The 22,793-nt window shown below is 38.0% G+C and overlaps 1 protein-coding gene across 1 annotated transcript; it reads left to right on the top strand.

Moving 5' to 3' along the window:
- The first annotated feature begins 2,227 nt into the window (after positions 1 to 2,227).
- On the top strand, positions 2,228 to 21,137 carry LOC306879083 (girdin-like). Its single transcript, XM_079431788.1, has 27 exons — positions 2,228 to 2,468; positions 3,103 to 3,203; positions 4,236 to 4,341; positions 6,147 to 6,216; positions 6,537 to 6,595; positions 6,741 to 6,824; positions 7,173 to 7,313; positions 7,568 to 7,734; positions 9,673 to 9,754; positions 9,985 to 10,143; positions 10,477 to 10,623; positions 10,749 to 10,890; positions 11,120 to 11,787; positions 11,874 to 12,001; positions 12,126 to 12,267; positions 12,499 to 12,651; positions 12,876 to 13,037; positions 13,539 to 13,816; positions 13,958 to 14,101; positions 14,970 to 15,156; positions 15,372 to 15,517; positions 16,149 to 16,241; positions 16,347 to 16,570; positions 17,604 to 17,687; positions 17,941 to 18,120; positions 18,755 to 18,820; positions 19,768 to 21,137. Exons 1-27 carry the CDS (start codon positions 2,409 to 2,411, stop codon positions 20,439 to 20,441), a joined length of 4,647 nt encoding a protein of 1,548 aa, XP_079287914.1. The 5' UTR covers positions 2,228 to 2,408; the 3' UTR covers positions 20,442 to 21,137.
- The last annotated feature ends 1,656 nt before the right edge of the window (positions 21,138 to 22,793 follow it).

Below are 22,793 nucleotides of genomic sequence, written 5' to 3'. Positions count from 1 at the left end.
CAAAGCAATAACAAATTGCCTGAATTCCTTCATTCTTCTCATCAGTGAACACACGGAAATCCATTGGACAAATGGTTAATACTCTTTCTAAACATCATATCACCTACACAAATCTGTGTGTGTGTATATATACAGTCGTGGTCAGAATTATTGATCAAAGAAGGCTCTGAAAATAAACCTGCATTATTAATCCTTTTGATCTTTTATTAAAAAAAAAACTAATATTTCTGATGTGCAGCAAAAGATTATTGCGCTTCACAAATTAGTGAAGTGGCTTTATGAAAAGAGCTAGAGCAGTGAAAATTCCCATTTCCACCATCAGGGCAATAATTAAGAATTTCCAGTCAGCATAAAATGTTATGAATCTGCCTGGAAGAGGACGTGTGTCTATATCGTCCTAATGCACGGTGAGAAGGAGAATTTGAGCGGCTAAAGACTCTCCAAGGACCACAGCTGGAGAATTGTAGAGAAAGGTTGAGTTTTGAGGTCAGAAAACCTTTAAAAAAATTGTCAAACAGCACCTACATCAGCACACGTTGAAGAAAAATTCTCCTCACTCATCCAAAAACAAACTCCAGCATATTCAGTTATCAGACACGACTGGAACTTCAAATGGGACTGGTGTCTATGGTCAGATGAAACAAAAAAATTAGCTTTTTAGCAGCAAACACTCAAGATGGGTTTGGTGAACACAGGGATAAAAAGTACCCCATGTGTACAATGAAATATACTGCTGTATTTTTGATGTTGTGGGCCTGTATTTCTGCTGGAGGTCCTGGACATCTTGTTCAGACACATGGCATCATGGATTCTATCAAATACCAACAGATAAAAGATCAATAAGTGACTGACTCTGTTAGAAATCTTATTATGGGCCATGTTTGGATCTTCCAACCGTACAATAATCCAAACACAAACCTCAAAAACAACACAAAAATTGGTCACTGGGCACAAAACCAAGCTTCTGCTGGCCATTCCAGTCCTCTGACCTGAACCCTGTAGAAAATGAGTGAGGTGAACTGAAGAGAAGAAGCACCGTCATGGAGCTGTGAATCTAAAGGATCTGGAGTGATTCTGGATGAAGGAATGGTCTCTTGATCTCTTGTCAGGTGTTCTCTAACCTCATCAGGCATTATAGGAGAACATTTAGAGCTGTTAAACTGGCAAATGGAGGTTTCAAAAAGTGTTCAATAAAAGGGTGCCGTTAATTGTGGCCAAAGTGTATTAGAGAAAAACATTTATTTCATAATGATATCCCCCCCCCCCCATTTTAAATTCTTATTATCCAATGAAAGGTTAGATTTTTGTGATTATTTTTAAATAAAAGATCAAAAGGATTAACAATGCAGATTCATTTTCACAGCTTCTTTGATCATATTTACCAAGGCTGCCAATAATTCCAGTAGCCCCTCACTGCATGGAGCGGGGTTGGATCCACATCTAGGGGGTGGGGATGGTATTCTGACCACCACTGTATATACTTTTGAGGGCTGTCTTTCTGTCAATCATTTCTTGCGCGTTCACAGCAGACAGTCCATCTTAACTCTTCCGCAAGGTGGCGCCAAAGCCTTACATTACATTATTATTAATCTTTATTTAATTTATCTATATTATGAGATATTAACATCACAGACTAACTGGTTTCCCCCCCTTTCCAAACTACACGCCAGTACAGTTTAATGTAGCAGAATGTGTGGAGGTGCTCATTATTCTACTCATCCCTCATTGGTGACGATTTAAAGCACAGACCGGGACAGATTAGGCTACTCTCAATAAGCCTGTTATGATATTTTAACTGGTGATTGAGGGGGTTGACGGCTGTTGTTATGGTAACAGATTACGGTCAGAGATGTACTAAACCACAACCACTGCTGTCCAGATCAGGCGGATGCTGTGGGACGGAAAATACATAAAAACCTACTAAAACTAGACTTTACATCCTTTTGGGATATTTCCCTTTGATGAAGGAAGCACGAGACTGCACTGAATGTTTCAAGTTTACATTTAGTTATTCAAATCCTGTGTTATTTGGGTTCTAATGGTTGGTGGTTTACTTTAAAACTTCCCATGCACTAGTAAGTGAGGATGGATCTCCAGTGAGCAGAGCACCCTGCAGGCTGCACTGATGTGTGAGCGGCACCGGAGGATGCTGCAGTCCTGATGGAACATTTAAAAGGCAACATTCTGCGTTTATTTTCAATCTAATAACAGATACCAGTTTGTTGACGAGGAACGAGCTACATGAATGTGAAATCTTGCATCGCTGTGAACGGCAGATTTGTCCCTTGTTCAGTGATGCAGCAAGATTTCCTCTGCTCAGCTGCATATGGAGAAGGGTAAACCACCAGTGCTGGATTTATATGGATTTGATGTGTTTCTTCCAATCTCTTTGATCGTGCAATATTAATATGGAGGGTGAGATTCCAGTCTTATTAGAGCAGTTCATGAGCAGCCCTCTTGTCACTTGGGTAAGTTGCTATTTTTCTGTTTGTTATGTGCAGATTCTGCAGAACATAGCTAACATTGTATCAGATTGTATCAGTGTCTCATTGGAAGATCAAGCTGTATCTTTCTCATGACAACTGACAATCTCTGATGTGTAGTGTATGTATGTATGTATATATTGTTGGGCAAAACAATTTATCTAAAAAGCTTATAATAGTCTGTTCAGTGGAAGGTTCCATTCTGACAGCTTACTCCATTTACTGTAACAGCTTTCCCATGATTGGGGCATGTTGTCACAAGAAAGTATAAACTATATAATGGTGATCAAATTTATGTAGCCAAGACTTTAAAGTATGTCTCTACCACTGATCTCTTTATTAGAGGTCATAAACCTGCCACAAGAAATATTCATTCAAATGAAGTGTGGTGAACAGCCCAGACTTCACTGATAATTATATTTGTGCAGTTTCCTTAATGTAACTAATGAGTGTTTAAAAGTATGAATATCCCATGTAGTTTGTCAGTATATTGTCTCAGTCTCAGAAATGCCACAAAACTGCTTGTTTAATTCAAAAATTGTTGTTTTAAGAGCATGTCACACTGCTGTCACTTCATGACATATCTTTTTAATTTCCCATATATATCTGTGTTCCAAAGGTTAAGACATTTGGTCAACTAGGTGACAAAGAGGGGAACATGCTCTCTGAATACACTGAGTTAGTGGATGGCATATTCTTGAACAAGGTCATGAATCAAATGTAAGTATCTATTTGCACACAATTATATTATACAAACACTCAAATCAATAGTAAGCATTCTGTTTAAATGTACAGTATTTGAGGTTTTAGCTGAGTGCATTGCTTAAGGGCATATTGTTGAAAGGGTTCTCTTAGTGACTTTTCAGTTCACAGGTTGTCTCTACATGTGATCCAATTTGTGTGCCCCCATTCCAGACCCCATACTGTGAAGTTACCACCACCCTTTGGTGTCGTTCACATGTAATATCGAGCAGTGTTGTAGACAGCATGAGTTTCAGCTTTTAAATGACTCATTCCATGCAGGAGACCAAAAACACTGTATGCTTTGTCATGGTCATGAAGGAACACTTTGTAGTTGGTCCGTCACACTGTTCGGCTTGACAGAATTTGGATGGGTGCATATGGGTGGGTTGTTTTTGCCCCAAATTCTATTTCCATCTCAGACAAAAATCCATAGCTGTATTTAAATGTTAAAACCCAACCATGCCTTTAGGTAACGTGTATTTTGCTGCCATTTAAAGGATAGTTAATGCCCAGAACATGTATTTTCAAAAGCAAAATAATCTGTAAAGATGCTGAGGTAGTAAACCGTACAGTATCAAGCCGGCCACAGTAATCCCACAGATTCAGGGAGGCTGATGGATTAGAGCTTGATTGTAGACTGTTTTTTTGATGATGGCTTGGATAGCATCCCAGACTGAAGTTTATCAAGGGACAGCAGCGTTTCAGATCACTGTGTCAGGACTCGGACCTTGAGCTGCTGAACTAGTAGAGTTAAAGTCTCAAGATTTGACCTGAACTGAATGTTGCTGCTTTTGCCTCTGACTGTGTCTGCCTGAGTGCTGGCTAGTTGAGGAATGAAGTCATGTGAAAAAAAAAGGAATGAATGAACAGATTGTGTTTTGTTGCTATTATTACTCGTGCCCCTTAGTCCAGGTTAATGTACTAAACAGGCCTTCAGAAACAAGATGTCTCAGTTGCTTCTTGCTGAGTTTTATATTGCAGGAATAAGTTCATGTCTTTTTTTCACAGAAATCCCGAAGGGGCTGTTCAAGGTTTAAACAAAGTGAACAATGACGTCGGCCAGAGAGCGCAAAACCTGTCTGTTCTCATTTACCACATCAAATCATACTACCAGGTAAGGCACAGAGAAAATTAATAATTAAATAAATAAATATCAAAACAATAAAAGAGTTTATTAAAAAATAAAATAAAATATCATAAATATAATAAGAATTTATATATATATATATTTATTTTTATACAAAAATAATAATTTATTGCTGAATTCCTGTTTAAGAACTACTCTACCCATAATTCCTGAAGATAAATCAGATAAGTTAACATTATAATAGAAAAAAGGTTAGGTTTGTAGTTGTTTAAATATTTTGCAATAAACAGCAAACATAATGTCTACTTATAATCAACGACTTACAGCTAATAAAAGAGATAAATACACAGTATTTTTCTTTTTTGTATACATTGTTTCCCCATTTGTTATTCATCTTTGAGATAGTTAGATTGTTTCAAAGGTATATATTGAAGAATCTTTGGAAATGAATGAAAGAGAGAAACACTACCAAAACCAAGACTACTTAAAAGTGGGCTGTATTGCTCTCTGTACCCTCTATGCATTCAAAAAGTTGTATAACCCAAGTCATTCTTTCAAATAAGTTTTTGCTGCATGCAAGTTCAATGTAAAGTTTCCTTCTTTACTATACTGGATTCTGTATATTCCCAAATGGAGGCCCTCTGTGTGGAAGGGCAGGATTTGAAGTCTTACCCTAAAGTTCCTGCTACCTATCCTGCATCCTGCACATCTGTCCGTGTGGAAATAGCCTCGCCACCAGACCTACAAGCTCCCCTCAAAGAGGCTGGCCTAGATATCAGTGCGCCGAGCCAACATCTGTGTAATCAGTAGCTAGGAAACAGCAATGGCCCGGAGCAAAGCTGGAAAATGACCCATTTTACATCCCTGTCTCTCACGGTGCTGGCTAAAGCGGTCAAACTAATGAAAGTACCCTAAAAAAAAACAGACCAGCCAAATAATGGAATTATTTCCTGTTGCTTAATTTTCACTAGGTTTTTAATTGGTGCAAATTATGGCTTTGTAAAACCCTTGTGTTGCCTTTAGTGGTCACATTTTCAAAATGCAAATCCAAAGCAAAGCTGGGAAAATAAATGCACATACTTTTAAGTTAATGTAAAATAGTGTGACAGAGTTGTTTGTGCTCAGCATCTTGAATCTTCTTTGGAACTGACTTTATCTTCCCTTGAGTTTTGTTAGCCTGAGGAAATTCAGAGCATTCAATCACTGATCTAGCTTATGCAGCGAAACTGAAAACGATTTTGCCCAAGAAGAATCGGCATTAACGAATTCCCATATGGAAAAGTGATTTGTGTTAGCATAACTTACATAATGAATAACATAATGAATATTACATAATGAATAATACACATTGTCATGCTGATTTAAGCTGGAATGCTCTGTAATGAATGCTCTCAAACACTGTGGTTGTTTGGTTAAGTGGCCTTTTAAGAAGGACTAATAAATCTTTTAGTGAGTGCAGTGTAATCTAACTTCTTGAATTACCTCTGCATTGGACCTTTAATGTGTGTGTGTGTGTGTTTTTTTTTTCTTTAAATAAATTAATAAGATTGCAGATAACGGTGGCCACAACATTCAAGTTCATCTGAAGCACCACTTCAAAGTTTTAATAATTGTCTTGATTTAAACCACCCCCCAAGTTTCCTGAACTCTTTTAGACGTCTCTGAACAACTACCCCAGTCCCTGGTAATTTACTGCTTAAAACGGTTGAATGCAAAGAAACTGATGGCAGCTGGGTCTGTTTTTGCTCTTTAATAAAACTCAGAGCTGCTGATTTTTGGACAAGATTCTGCAGATCTCCTCTCTCTTATCTCCTGTTTCTGATTTACTGTAGGAGACCCTGCATCAGCTGATTATGACGCCTTCTCCCAATGTTCTGCTGCTGGGCAGGAACCCGCTCTGTGGTAAGTCAGCTCTTTAAAAAAAAAAAAAAAACAGATTCTGAGAAAGTGCACAATAGAATTCAGCAAATTCAGCTTTGCATCACAGGAATAAATTACTTTTTTAAAATATGTTCTAATACAAAACAGTCATTTTAAATTGTAATAATACTTCACAATATTACTGTGTTTACTGTATTTTTAATTAAAGAAATGCAACCTTGGTGACCATAAGAGATTTCTTTTAAAAACATATTGGAGCGAACCAGACAACTGTGATTAAGCAGATTCAGAATCATTAGCATTCCATTGTAAAGCACTTGACAAATGACACCTTTTTCTAGAGGAAGGCCTAGAAGAGATCAGGAAGTTTCTGCTACTGTTGCTTGGCTGTGCTGTGCAGGTAATATGCCATTGTGGGCACTATAGATAGTATTAAACCGAGCACTTGACTATTCATTTAACTTTTCTGTTTTTCATTGTACATTTTCATCAAACTGAAGCAGTGCAACTTCTAGTATGTAGACCTAAAACTGTCTGTTTTACAGTGTGAAAGAAAAGAGGAGTATATCGAGAAGATACAAAGTCTTGATTTTGACACAAAAGCAGCAGTCGCAGCTCATATCCAAGAGGTACTGGAATAGACTACAAGAGACATAATTGCTTGGCAAATATAGCACATATGGCTGATTATCTGTATAGTCATGTAGTAATTATATTTGATTGGACTTCTCAGGGAGAACTGATTAAAATCATGTCTGCCTGAAAGAAGCCACTTACAGGCATAATGCGTGTCTTAATAACTTAACAAGATAATACATCAGAAACCTTTTTGTTTGCAGATTGTCAGCAGCATGTAACTTCTATTATCTATATGTACTTTCTTGCCAGGAGATGTTTTGAATTAAGAATTAAGCAGTAGGTAGGTACTTTTATAAAGCTATACAAAATGCTGATTGAGACATCTTTTTGCACTCCAGGTGACTCATTGTCAAGAGAACGTGTTTGATCTGCATTGGTTGGAGATGGAGGGTCTGTGTGCAGAGGAATGGGAAAATCTCTGCAGAAGTTTGAGCATCAACCTCAAAATGTTAGTGAACCAGCGAGACCGGCAATTTGAGGTATCTTCAAAAGTCATTTAGAAATGACAAAATGCATTCCCTTCCCCACTTTTCTAGGAGATGATCATTCAGTTTCAAAATGGTTTATTGTGCTTGGCTGCAGTATGAAGGAAAATAAATATTAGCCGGTGTATAAAATGATAAACAGCCAGTGCATTTGACTGCAAATGTCTATTGGGTGAAGCCAAAACAGTTTAGTTAGCTAGCTAATTGATTCTCTTGTCTGACCCCTCTCACTCGTTCTCTGCTGGTAGGCCATCGTGGAGCTGATGCAGGGGAAAGAGACGATAAAGTCTGTAGTGTTTGGTGATGACTCCTCCCTCACAGAGTCCACCAGCAGCCGGCTCCCTTTATCCCAGCAGCATCTGGCACTAGAGCTGACGGACGCTAAAGCCAAGATCAAACGCCTCAGACAGGAGCTGTGAGCAAATGCACACACACTAAAATGATCTACACATGCACAGATATGATGAAGATCAAACTGTTTATGTGGGTATATGATTGCAATCAATTTAGCAAGCAGAAAATCATGGTTCATGACTGTGACTTCCTGTTTCAATAGGAAATATGTCAACACAGGAAAGAAAACTGCACTTATCAAGACATTTCCTGGTGTCTGTAACTGTTAGTGATAGACAATATATTCGCAGCCATTTCTGCATTTGTCAACATTCATGATATTTTATTTTTAATTTTTAAATTAATATTGAATGCTTATCTTATTGGTTTCCAGTGTTCAAAACAATATATTTCATATTACTTCAACATTCTTTATGCAATTAATAATCACTTGCACTACACCGGACTTCAAATAAAATGTAGTCTTGTATATTATCTTATTTTTCATTGATTTACTTATTTGATAATAAATAAAGCTTCACTGAGTAATCTATAATAGCTGGTTTTGTGGTTACGGTAAAAGGAAGCTTGCCCCAGATTAAATAGACCCTGGCACAGTGCAGGGTCCGTCCTTATTCTGCTGACCCACTTTTATCCTCTTAGTGTAATGCTACAGACAGTTAACCCCCCTCGTTTCCACCCATCCAGCCTTCTATCCATCAATTTTTTTCCATCCATCCACAAACCCACTGTATAGTACTGCTCACACTGCTGCATTCTTGAACTTCTATTTCGGAGTATATTCTCGAGCAGCAATTGAGTGTTAATGTCTGAACAAAACAACATGGCTTTTTCTCAATGTTTCAAAGTGAATACGTCTTGTGTCAATCATAATTTATAGGAAGTAGACTTCAGTTTAGTCAAAAGTCAGGTTCATTTGGGGATAAAACATCTTTTGTAATGAAAATTCTAGGCATACTGAGCTATGAAACAACTGAGTTTGGAAAATCAATGATACAATCATTTTTACGTGATTATACTAACATTCTGGTGTAACTTTACAATAACATAAAATATTAATTTAATTAAAACATTTAATATTTTTATAAATATGATATATACTGATGTGATAAATGCAATTGACTTTTGACATAATCTTACAAAAACAGAGCACTATGCAGAAAACAGATCACAATGATTTTAAAATAACTCTCTTTCTGATTTTTGTATAGTTAATAAAAGCACATATGTATAGCGTGAGATATAATTTGTCTCTCACTGTCTGTGTAATGTATGGGCCAGACAAGTACATGTGCACCATCTGTTTGACAATGGGAAATGCTCTTTATTAATGAGCCAGTATCTATGAGGGCTATAATTTCTAGGGAAAATGCAAATGTATTTTCTGTATTACATTGTGCAGTTTTTTCATGTCAAAGTTTCTTTGGATATCTTAAAGTAGCAGGTTCGGCTTTTTATCTTTGTGTATGTATAGGGAAAGGGGGAAAGAAAAGTGGTGTGTGGCCAAGTATGGTGACCCATACTCGGAATTTGTGCTCTGCATTTAACCATTAGTAATGAACATACACCCAGAGCAGTGGGCAGCCAATGCTGTGGTGTCCGGGGAGCAGTTGGGGGTTCGGGTCTCACCAAAGTCATGGTATTGAGTGTTGGTTGTTCACTCCCCCCACCTACAATCCCTGCCGGACCTGAGACTCGAACCCACGGCCTTTGGGTTACAAGTCTGACTCTCTATCCATTAGGTCACGACTGCCCTCAAACATAGGAACGCTGTGCCTCTTGTTTGGCTTGCATGTGCTTGTAGTAGTTGTGCATTTGTGTGCACACTTGCATTGGTTATGTTTGCATGTACTTATGCTTATGTGCACACATATTTTGTTGTGCGGTTTTGTACGTACTTGTTCTCTGATTAAGTGATTGCATGTTAATCACTCCTCTAAACCTGTGTGAGTATTGAATCTTTAAATCTTCCAAACATCTGTTTCCTGTGTTGCAACAGAGAGGAGAAAAGTGAACAGCTCTTAGACTGCAGGCAGGACTTAGACAGTGTGGAGGCGGAGCATAAAAGACTTCAGCAAGAGGTACTGAAAAGAAAATATTTATAAATATGTCTGATCCAAAGCTCCAACAAGGAACTTTCACTTTTGTCGCAACTTATATTTTGATACATGCTCATGGTTTTATGTTATAGACATGACAACTTCCAGTTCAGTTGTGCTATATTTATTTATAAATGGCTATGGTTGTTATTTTAAGGTTTGTTTTTTTCTTCCTTGCTCTTTCTATCCCATCTACTTTTGTCCATGGTCAGAACTTGCAGCTGTTAACAGATGCACGAGCAGCTAGGATGTACCGTGATGAGCTGGATGCAATGAAAGAAAGAGCCATCAGAGCAGACAAACTGGAGAGTGAAGTGGCTCGCTACCGAGATAAACTTCACAACATGAACTTTTATAAAGTCAAACTGGAGGTGTGTATAGAACAATGTTTATGTGTGCACACAGTACCATTCAAAAGTTTGGGGTTGGTAAGGTTTTTTTTTATGTTTTTGAAAGAAGTCACTTAGGTTCACCAAGGCGGCAGTTATCAGCATCACATGATCCTTCAGAAATCATTCTTAATATGCTGATTTGGTGCTTAAAAAATAGAATTATTTGATAAATCTGAATTCTTTGATGAATGTAAAGTTCTAAAAAAGAGCATTTATTTAAAGTTTTGCTGATAAAATCTTACTGTCCCCAAGCTTCTAGTGTATGTGCATGAGTGAGAAATCTCACCTTAACTTTCTTTTTGCCGTTGACAGGAGCTGAAGGAGGATAATCAAGTGTTGATGGAAAGTAAGGCCATGCTGGAGGAAGAGCTACAGAGTGTCAAAGCACGATCTGACAAACTGCACCATCTGGATAAACACAAACTCCTACTAGATTCAAAACTTAATGATATGGAAGAGGTGAAGAAGAAGAAATGATATCTGTGAAAAAGATATACCACAATATTACTATATACCATTTTCTGTTATTGCCGTTCCAAATTATTATTTTTATCTGCTTGACTTAGTTGTCTAATGTATTTTAGGAAAGGACTGTGGACAGAAGACGAATAGAAGAGCTGCTGGAAAGGAACGTCATCCTGGAGCTCTCTCAGAAAAGGAGTATGGAAGAATTACAACGTTTGGGCTGGGAGCTAGAACTTGCCAAGAACCCCCAGCAGAATTCAGGTATATATGAAAACATTAGCACTGCCAATTTGACAAGGCATCTTAAAAATGTGATGCTTGTGGAGCACAGTGCAATTAAAGACCCTACGTTACTCCAAACCATACTTTGAAACCAAGATCTTGCTATTGCATAGAAGCTTACGGTAGCTTACAAAACATTTTTTTTTTTTTTTACTCAGAATAAAAAACAAAAAACTTTAATAAACCTAAAATGTGTCTATGGTTGTAGAGCTGAAGTCTTTGGGCCAAGAGGTAACTGAAAAGACGTGTAGCAGGTTGCTGAAACTGGAGAAAGAGAACCAGAGGTTGTTGAAGACCCTGGAAGAACTTCAAGGAACCAGTCGTCCATTGGATTTTGAGGAAAATGGGCAGACGGATGTAGTGGACTGTAAGACTCACGAATATACTCCAGCATTTGCCAGCATACATTATGGCCAAATTATCACACCGACTCAAAAGACCAGCAATCATTCCCTTGACACAGAACATTTGAATACATCCTTGGAAAATACTAATGGCAATCTTCATTGTCTTGAAGTAGAGCTCCATGAATTGGAGGCTGAAAACCAGAGTCCTCATTTTAATTTCAACCAAAACCAAGGACAATTAGATATGGAAAACCAAGGTGTAGTGCATGAGAATGGACATCTGGAACATGATAGGAGTTGTCTGGAGAAGGAGAATCGGAGATTGCGGCAGCAAGTGAAGATCCAGGAGGCCTCATTGGATAGTAGCAACCTGAAGTTGATGGTTCTTGAGAAGGAGAACCGTACCCTGGTTAAAAAGACTAACTGTCTTATTGAATCCTGTGCTAAGAACAAAGAGCTTGAGAAGGAAAACCAGGAGCTGATTCAACAGGCTGGAGTGGACAAGAGGATGCTGATGCCATTAAGAGAGGTTACCACTACAGCAAATACATTGTAGATTATGACACTTTCTCAATATTCTCTTATTTTTCTAAAATTTACTGTTTTCCGCTCCAGGAGCTGCTGGACCAGAGGTTGAAATTGCAACAGAAAGAATCTGATCTTGAGAAATTGACTTATGAACTAGAGAGGATGAGGTTAAACCAGGAGATGCGAATGGGAGATCACGAGGCTGTAGACCAGAGGTATGCAGACATTTACTTATATATTCAGCGAAGCCCAAGGTGATGCTTTTAAATGTCAGATTCCTTAGAAATGTCGAATGACCACCTTTGTCTTTGTCTCTGTCACTCTCTCTCCCACTCTCAGTCAGTGTAAGCAGTTGGAGTCAGAGCTGGAGTCTTCTCTAATGAAATCCCTAAAGATCAAAAAAGAGAGAATGGCTGCCCTTGAGGCCCGTCTGCAAGAATCGGCTAAGATAAACCAGCAACTACGACAGGATCTTAAAACTGTGAGTTGAAGCCAAATCAAAATCAAGATTTATTTGGTAGCCGTCCTTGAATGGGGAAAGACCAAAACAGTGTACCAAACGTATGTTTCAAATATTTTTAAAACGAGTAAAAATCTGACCAAAATTAATTCAGGCGAAAAACTGTACTTTTGTTTTTAGCTTGGTCCAGATAACATGAGAGCCAAGCCAAGGCTTTTTTCATTTTTCAACATATATGTGATTTTTTTGCAGGTCAAACAGAGCTATGAGGCATTGCTTCAGAGGGATGAGGAGGAAAAGGCAGGACAATGTTCTCCACCAGAGAGGACATGGCACCGAGAGAGTCAGGAGGCCACGTGGGCATTGCTTAAGCTCAAAGATCGGCTCATTGAGGTGGAGAGAAATGTGAGTCTCATGAAGGAGCCAGCGTCCACAATCTGTTTAAAAACTTAAGGGGGCATTTTAGCATGAAATAATGTTGTATACCTGCTAAGCATCTTCATAATTTTAGCGCATTCAAGATATACGTTTTTCGAAATCAAACCCACAGCATTGGTGTTGTAAGCATCATGCTGTACTAATTAAGCTACAGAAATCTGACATGTCTGCCTTTGGTTTTTGTTGTGCAGAATGCAACTTTGCAGGCTGAGAAACAGTCATTGCAAACACAACTGCAGACATTGCAGATGCAGTCGGATGGGTTACAGGCACAAATAATCGCGTTACAACAGCAGACGGCTTCATTGCAGGAGAGCAACACAGCACTGCAGACACACAATGCTCAACTGCAGGTAAGTCACATTAAACCAAATCCTATTGCCTTAAATGCATTGCACATATAGGTATTATAAAATATGATAAAAGTTACATATACACTACCATTCAAAAGTTTGGGTGTGGTTAGAGAAAGTAATTTAGGTTCACTAATGCTGCATTTATTTGATCAAAAATACAGCAGAAGACTAGTATTATTAAATAACTGTTTTCTATGTTAATATATATTAAAATGTAAGTTTTTTCAGCATTTTCAGCGGCTGTTATTCCAATTTCTAATGTCATATGATGCCTCAAAGACAACTAAAATTATTATTATTATCTTATTATTTGTGGAAATCATGCTAAATTTCGTTTTTAGGATTCTTTGATAAATAGAAAATTAAAAAGAACAGCATTCATTTGAAAAATATAACTTTTATACCATTTTAAATGTCTTTCACTTTTAATCAATTTAATGCTGCGTTAAATAAAAGTATTAATTTCTTTCTTTCTAATAAATCCTCATTTTCTGTTAGGTTGAGAAGTCCACTGTAACTTCCCAGAATTCCTCTCTGATGGCCCATAATGCACAGATACAGCGGGAACGGCAGAGTTCCGAGGCCGAGAGGGAGGGCGCGATACGGGAGAGAGAAGATCTGCGCACCGTTAATGAACTTCTTCTCCGGGACCACGAGAGATTGAGTGTCCTGCATGAGAGACAGGGAGCAGAGTTGGAGGTGCTCTCTCACAGGTACTCCACGATGGAGGACAGTCACCGAACCCTGGAGATAGAGCACACATCACTGGAGGACAGGTTAGTACACACAACATATGATGTCTTTACAATGACAGGTTAAGATGCTAATTTTAAGTTCTGTGTAAAGATATAATGCTATATTCAGCTTTAGACAAGTGCCATTAAACTATGACGCTGTTTATGTCTGCCTGACTGCAGGTATAACACACTACTTCAGCAGCGCGCTCAGCTGGAGGGGTTAGAGAAAGCTCTCAGAGAAGAACAGCAGAAGATGCAGAATGAGATATGGACAAACAGGAACACAACAGCAGAGTGCCAAAGGCTCAGAGACGAGAAAGACTGGTCAGTGTTGTGTGTGTGTGTGTGTGTGTGTGAGTGTTCATATACTGTACTGTATGCGTGTGACTGTGTTTTCATACTTTGTTTGTTCCCTTGATGTACGCCAAGTTCAGAAAATAGCTGTCACATTGAACATAACGGAACTCAATTATGTCTCTATGTTGTGTTATGGTCATTATGACCCAGAGAGGATTTCCTTTTTGCCAAACATGTAAGTCAGTGTTATTGCATTGGACAAAAACTTACTGACTTTGCTTACACAGGTTAAAAAAGGCAAATGTTTTAAATAATGTTTGGGATTTTTTTCCCAGCTTGTTTCATTTGTGGTGTTCCTGGTCTACAAAAATTGCTTATTAATGTCTCATTCTATATTATCACCAAATTTGAATTCAGTATTTTTTTTATCAACTTGTTTTCTTTCAATTAGCACAGGTTTTGTATTTATTTTAGGAGCTGATTGATTGTCTCATTGATCTGAGCTTATGCACATTAGTATTTGAGTGAACATTGGCATAATTATCCACAAATAATTATTTTATTTTATTTTTTTCACTCAAAAACAGGTGCATAAGCTCAGGTAATTGAGACCTATGATCAATCAGTTACAAAAATAAATACAAAACCTATACTGATTGAAAGAAAACAAGATGACAAAAAGATTGAATCCAAGATTTGGTGATAATGTGGCATAATGATAGCTATTTTCTGCATAGTGTGTACAAATGGTAAACATAATATTTTAGAGCTAGTGTTGATCTACAGTAATACAATTACTTAAATATATAAATATTATATTACATATGAATAGAGAATTAGATTCACATATTATTTGATTAACCGCACAAAACATTGTGCTTTATCCTCCACCCAGGCTGAATCAAACCTACCAGAAGCTGTTGGCAGAGAATGAGGAACTTCATGTTGAGCACAAGAGCATAAAGAGCCAGTTGAACTCCTGCAAACTGGAGCAGACACAGCTAGAGTCAGAGCTGTCCAAACTCAAGGAGCTGAACCAGCAGCTGGAAATCACCAGCATTAAACTGACCAACCAGTGTGAGGTGCGTAGCAGTTCACTCAATCAAAGCAGAATGTTCTTGGAAGATTTTACTTCCATCTTTTACACACCTGCAGATCATGTCATCATCCTTGCTGGTTAGTGCTGGTAGCAACTGGACAAAGTCTTGCCATCTGTACTTTGTTGCATTTCAAACAAAACTACTGATTAAATACTGTAAGTTCATGATGAATCACCTTCTTTTGTGCTTCTGTTCAGTTGCTGACCCAGCTGAAGGCGAACATGGAGGAAGAGAACCGACACTTGCTGGACCAGATCCAGAGCCTGATGCTGCAGAACCGAACCCTGCTAGATCAGACCATGGAGAGCAAGGACTTGTTTCATGTGGAGCAGAGACAATATATGTGAGAGACTTTTTTTCTTCTTCTATGCAGCATAGAAATCAGTTAAATACAGCTTAATAATATTCTGAAAAATATAAAAGCAGTGGCTCTCACATTATGATTTATTACCAAAGTTATTTATACATAGTTAGGATAACACAACAAATAAACCATTAAAGGGGAGACAAAACAATTCCTATATCTTTAGTTGTTGACATCAATGACTGTGCATCCAGAGTTTAGAATTTTAGCACAAATTTATCTGCTGCTTGCTTGAACCCAATCAAATTACGTAGATGCTAACATGGGCAGGTTCTTCGACATGCCCTTATCCTCGAAAACCATAAACAAAACTATGCAATGTCAAAAAACATAACCCAGATGACAATAAATATGGGTTGACTTGCAGATAAACATGGGGTGAGCTGACCACTGTTTGTTTTGTGCAGTGAATTAACAAGAGCGTGAACTTTTTTAAAGCATGACATTTTTGTATACATTTTTAGTAAAAATATCTGTAAAAAGTAAATCACAATCAACTGGAAAATTCATATTGTTGTGGACAATGGATGTCAAAAGGAATCAAAAAGATTGAAAGCTTTTATGGCACATTATGGCATGTAAGCACTATACTGAAAAGTTTTTTTGACAGAGACAAACTAAATGAACTCAGAAGGCAGAAGGAAAAGCTGGAAGAGAAAATCATGGATCAGTACAAGTTCTATGACCCATCACCACCACGCAGGTACCATCTCATGATGTGATGTTACCAGAGGCTTTTTGCATAAAAAAGTCAAGATCAGATGCTAATTTTTCACGTTTTCTGTCTACAAATATTGAATCAATGCAGACGGGGCAACTGGATAACGCTGAAGATGAGGAAGTTGATAAAGACGAGGTCTCGTGATCAGGAGCATGTTAGTTCCTCAACTCCCCAGCTCCGCTCCGAGTCATGTGAGGGTCTGGATGACCTGCGCTGCAACGACAACGGCTCCTTTATGGGTTCCCAGGGCTCTGAGGAATCTGCTTCCAACTCCCTTAACGGTGACACCGTGTCCCCTAAGAGGAGCAGCAGTGAGTATAACCTCAGTTACATGAAACTGTCACAGTCCAGCCATTCCAGCCAGGAACATCTAGAAACAAGCCACTCGGTCAGCAGCAAAGCCTTCATCCCAACATCCCAAGGTCAGGAGAAGGAGAACGGAACAATTTGTGTCAGGCGACTGACGTGGGGTAGCCAAGCAAAGCATAGCTACCATAGTAAATCACCCCACAAATCACCTCTGCGGATTAGAAAACTCCTCAAACTCTGCCCTAAGCAAACCTGCCACAGAAAACTTAAAGAAGAGTTCAGTTCTACAAAATAAAGAGTTATTTGACCTATGTTTCCTGATTTATGTGAAGTCTGTGAGTCTATCATCTTTTTTGGCCCTCCGTTGTTTTCCACACAATATTTCGGTAACACTTTATTTTAACGTGTCCTTCTTGTTACACATGTTACATGTACTTACTATTATAATAACAATAAATTATGCATAATTACATGCAAGTAGCCCTAAGCCAAACCCTAATCCTAACCTTATAGTAAGTACATGTAGTTCATTAATATTACTTAGTACTTAAATGCACAATTACTCTCTAACAAGGACACCTTAACAAATATTTCTTATGTTTTTAAAGGGGTCATATCATGAGGAATCAAATGTTGCTTAAGATAAAAGAGCTGTATGAAAAGATAATGTACTTTAATTTTCAAAACTCAGAACTCTGATATCAGAAATTCAGTCAAACATTGCAAGTCAACGGGGTTTAAAGCAAAAAAACAAACAAAACAAAAACAAATATTTAATCATATTTTTTTTTATGAAATGGCCTCTTTAAAAAAAGAAATACATGTGTCATAAAATCATAGAATTTAGCAAAATGTCTTAAAATTGAAAGTAGGTAGCAAAAAAGATGAGTGTCTGTGGTTGTTTTGTGATTTTCCATGTTCTTTCCTTCAAAAGAATTTCCTTCTTTCACTATGACTATGTTCACAAATGTTCTTAATGTCATATTGTTTCCTCCCTCGTTTCTTGTCTTCATGTTTTCCATTGTGGTGATCAAGTCAGCACCCCGAAAATGTTTCACGTTAAGCGTAACAAACCAAAGGATAAAGACAAAGTCAAGTCTCTCTTCCGCCGATCTCTGTGTAAGACCTCACATCCTGCCCTTCCTGTAACAGCTGTGCCTTCACTTTCATTGCTTTTTATTTGAATACATGATAAGATTAATAATCATCAGCCGTTAGAGCTTAAATATGAGCAAAACTGTTTTTAGCATTTTAGAAGTAAATCAATGCCTTTTATTCTTCAGTGAAGAGAAAGTGATAATGCAAGACAAATGCTGCCTCCCCGCAGACCTCATCTCATGTCATCTTCATCTCTTGTCATGTTCCCTCTCAGCCATGAATGACCTGCTGCAGTCAGAGGGATGTTTGGATGAGGACTCTGGGAAGCAGGAAGATCAGCCAGAAGAGCAAATAATGCAGCACACCATTGCCATTTCAAAAAAACACTCCACATCATCATCATCATTTCATCACTACTCTTCCATAGATAATCATACAGTAATCTGTAATCAAGGTATTAAGTCAAAATGCACGTTAGCACATGATGCAGTTTATCTGTCCTATTACTACCAAAAAGCAGCAAGGTAAAAAACAAACAAACTCCAAAGCACCATAGAAACATGCCAAAAACCATTCTTAACACCTTAGTAGCTGCAAACAAACATTTTGACAACCCAGAACTCTATAGCAACTATAAAGCTATATACTGTAAGATAAAAACCACTCAGGACACTTTTTGCAACTGCATAGCAACACCTTGAAAGAAACACTAAGTTGTGTCCCAAATGACACACTATACCCTATGCACTTATACACTATGTACTTACGCACGCAATCTTGTAGTGCACAATTATGCAAATTGAGATGCACTTTTAGAAATGCCCTGGCAATAAAGTACCCTAGCAACATCCTAAAAGCCATTCACCTTAACAACCACAAAGAAACATTCTGCCAACCAATAACTTTGCATTATGCCCACAACTTTTGCATGGGCAAGCACCATCTCACCACTTTGGTGCTTCACTACTTTGCAAAATAAAAGTCTTATTAGTAATTATCCACCTTTGATATGTCTGTTTTAAAGAGTAACTGGAATACAGTGTATATCTAGAGTATCTAACTGCCTGTTTACACATTTTTCAATTCAGGTAAAGATTTTCAAGGAGACACCATTCCACCAAGGCTTGCAAATGGCACTGAAGGCCAAGATCATGGTAATAATTTGTAGGTAGACTACACTTTCAGAGTGATGCATGATCCTGTTGAACTTAAAGGAGAATTTCACTTCTAAAATGAAAAATTGCTGATAATTTACTCACCCCCATGTCATCCAAGATATTCATGTCTTTCTTTCTTCAGTAGCAAAGAAAATAAGTTTTTTTGACAAAAACATTACAGGAATTTTCTCGATATAGTGGACTTTAACTGGGACCAATGGGTTGAAGGTCTAAATTGCAGTTTAATGCAGCTTCAAAGGGATCTACGCAATTCCAGGCGAGGAATAAGGGTCTTATTTAGCAAAATGATAGGTAATTTTCTTTAAAAAATAGAAATTGATATACTTTTTAATCACAAATGCTCATCTTGTACTAGCTCTGCGATGCGCAGGCGTTCACGTATTGCGTGATCTCATTGGAAAGGTCACGCGTGGTTAGTTTTTCGTCTGTGTACTTTGTTTCAAAAAGGTAGGGTAGCACAAAAAACTCCAAATCGTCCGACATCGTTGTTTAATCATTTTTTGTCAAGGACGTGTGACTTTCTTTACACGTTCCTTTTGTAAACACTGGTACTTCCGCCTACATCACACGTACGTGATTACATAATGAGTGAGGTCTAGCTAGTGCAAGGCAAGCATTTGTGGATAAAAAGTATAAAAGTTGTGTTTTTCTTAGAAAATGACAGATAGTTTTGCTAGAATAAGACCCTTATTCCTTAGCTGGGAGCGTGTAGAGCCCTTTGAAGCTGCAATTTTGATCTTCAACCCGTTGGCCGCCGTTGAAGTCCACTATATAAAGAAAAATGTTTTCCTCAAAAAAAGTTTATTTTCGATCGAAGAAAGAAAGACTTGGATCTCGGATGATATGGGGGTGAGTAAATTGTCAGGAAATTTTCATTCTGGAAGTGAACTTCTCCTTCTTCCTCTAATTTACATTTTCACTAGGCCTGAATGGCAAATCGAGTCGTGCCCCAAGTGCGAGCAGTGGCGAATTCAGCATAAGCCTGGAGAATGAGGCCTGGTCCAGTGATAGCAGCCCCCTTCCGGATCCACTCTCATCCAGCCGGCAACGATTCAGTGACTCCCCTTCCCCAGCTCGACCCAACCATGAGGATCTCAGGCAGGGCTACAGCTCCTCGGGGAGTGGAGTACGCAGAACCAGCAGTGGGAGATCCGCTGGAGAACGTTCAGCCCGAAAGCTGGACAAAGCAAGCATTGGACTGTATAAAACTCAGAGTGTGCAAAGTACAGGGTCTGAATCTAAACCTGCTCTTGAGACGCAGGGGAAGTCGTCCTCCGTATCGGGGTGTTTGAACTGCTTTGGCACACCGATGCGAAGCCCTAAAACAGGCCAGGTTTTGTCCGATCTGCCCCACGCCAGCTGTGTCATCTCAACATCAGAGGGCAACAGTCGACGTGCCAGTGTCCACAGCACTATGTCAGTGAAGTCAGCGGGATTGGTGTTAAGTAAGAACGGTGCTGAACCTCAGCCTGACCCCAGTGTTGAGGTATCAAAAGAAAGCCCCGTCTTGGAAGAGGAAGACCACAAACCAGAACAGCTTTTTGATTCACCGTTCACCATCGATTCGGTCTTCACAAACACAATTTTCAGTGAGTGAAGTGGAACTGATACTAGTTATAAAAGGTTCTATGTAGGCTAAACCCCTTTACTGAAATCATACCAGAATCATATAAATACTAACATCTTATGCTGACCATGTGAAAGGCAACTATGCACTATGATTATGCCATCTCTGAGGTGATTTCAGGCATAATCAGTCAGGAAGCCAAGAAACAATCCTCATCCTTGAACAATCCTCAACTACGGTCCTTAATTAAATGTATATTCTTCCCTGATCACTCCATATATTGTCTCCTAATCTTATTTTTTTTTTTTTGCATTTTAACTGTGTGGTAACTGATCCCATGTTTTTTTTGTTTTTTTTAGTTTTTTCCTCAAACTACATGCATGAAGTTTACATCTAAAAAATTAAAATACAAGTGTCCCTCTGTGCATGTGGCATCAAATTGCTGTGCTGTCTGATTACTGTATATTGCAGTCATTTTAATTTTTTGCAGTATAGAAGAGCAGTATTTTTAGCTGAAATGCACCTTGTGTTTGTTAAAAACCAGTAAATATCTCAGAGTACCTGTGTATCTTGCTTAAGTTTAATTATGTTTTCCTTCTAACGAAATAAGAGTAGTTTGTTTGTTGTGCTGGTTTGTGCTCATGTTTCTCGATTTGAAAACAGATTTGAAATAGAAATAAAAAGACTGATTTTTGATGAATAATAAATCCTCACTATGTGTTTTTTAATGACTTTGGTGGCTCAGTAAGTTGCAATTTTCATCCATTGAAATGTCAGGACATTTTCTGACATATAGGAGACATTTGAACACTAAAAGCTAATCGTTTAAAGGTATCAATTAAAAATATTAATTGCATCAAATAGAAATCCACCCCAGATGTTTTCCTCCACTAAGCGCAAACAACTGTGATTGGTTCATCCTGACAAGGGCTGAGAAAAGTAACAGGTACCACGCGCTTTAGTAGCCTTACACACATTTTCAAACAATTTGGAATATAATGTTTCATAAAATAACAACAAAAATACGTACAAAGCAAGCAAAAAGTACATACTTAAAGTTTGCTTGCACAAATAAGAGCTTTGTCTTTGTGAAGCTTCCAGTACAGAGAAAAAAAAAAACTATACAAAAATACAAGTATAAATAGTGTATTGGGCATTATTTTTTTTTTTATCCAAATATTTCTGAGGTAATATTTTTTTATAACAGTGGTTTATGTCGCCACCGCGTGTTTGTGTTTTGAACTGAGGGATACACTGTTATGGTGGCGCCCTTTCAGCAGAAATGACATCTGACTTAAGATATTAGTTGCTTAAGTTGATTTTGTCTTCACACCTCTGCTTTCAGAGTCTGTATACTGAATGAATTCAACGGTGACTGTGTTGAGTGCACTTCCTCTAATTTAGTGAGTAGAAAACGTCACACGAAGGAAAATAATCATGCTTTTAATCTGCCTTGAGCTACTGTAATGTAATATAATGTACTGTAACATAATGTCAGCTCTACAGATGTATGTAAAGATGCTAAAAGTGCCTTGATTTTTATGAGTATGACATTTATCACGGTAAAACCATTTTATATGAACGTATACTGTGGTGATAAAAAGTTTTTTGGCATTGTTCTTTGAATTAGCTGGAGTACCATGTAAATACATTGACACATACAGTAATCATTCAGTGCCAATGCATTTATTAATGCATCTTGCTGAATAAAAGTATTGTTTTTTTTTATCTTACACCAAACTTTTGAACAGCTATTTCACAGTTTCTACAAAAATTAAGCAGCAAAAACTATTTTTAACGTTTGCTATTAATAAAAAATTCTTGAGCATCAAATCAGCATTTTAGAATGATTTCTGAAAGATTATGTGAGACTGAAGACTAAAGTAACTATGCAGAAAATTCAGCTTTGATCACAAGAATAAATTTCATTTTAAAATATATTCTCATAGAAAATGGTTATTTAAAATTGTAATAATATTTCACAATATTGCTGTTTTTACTGTATTTTTATCAAATAAGTGCAGCCTTTGTGAGCATATGAGACTTCCAATGATTCCAGACTTTTGACCAGTAGTGTGATGTTATGATGTTATGGTTATGACTCCATGCTGGCATAGTTCACATAGTTTTGTTTTTTGTTTATTTCTCTCAGCAAAGGGCGCGTGAGGTGGTGGAGTGGCGCAGCTACATGGAAGAACAGGACAAGATGAAAGAAGACCAGCAGGCCATCGACGCCAAGCAGAAGCAGCATCAGGAGAGCTATAAGAAGGACAGGGAGAGCATGGCCCATCTCTCCTGGAGACAGAGGAGGGCGGTACAAACAAACACAACTCCCTGTACCAGGCCAACAAACACAAACTCTCCCACAGCGTCAGTGAGAAA

The sequence above is a fragment of the Barbus barbus genome (assembly GCF_936440315.1).
Source record: "Barbus barbus genome assembly, chromosome: 13".
Classification (NCBI taxonomy): Eukaryota; Metazoa; Chordata; class Actinopteri; order Cypriniformes; family Cyprinidae; genus Barbus; species Barbus barbus.
Note: the sequence above shows the minus strand (reverse complement) of the source record. Positions and strands in the feature narration are given on the sequence as shown.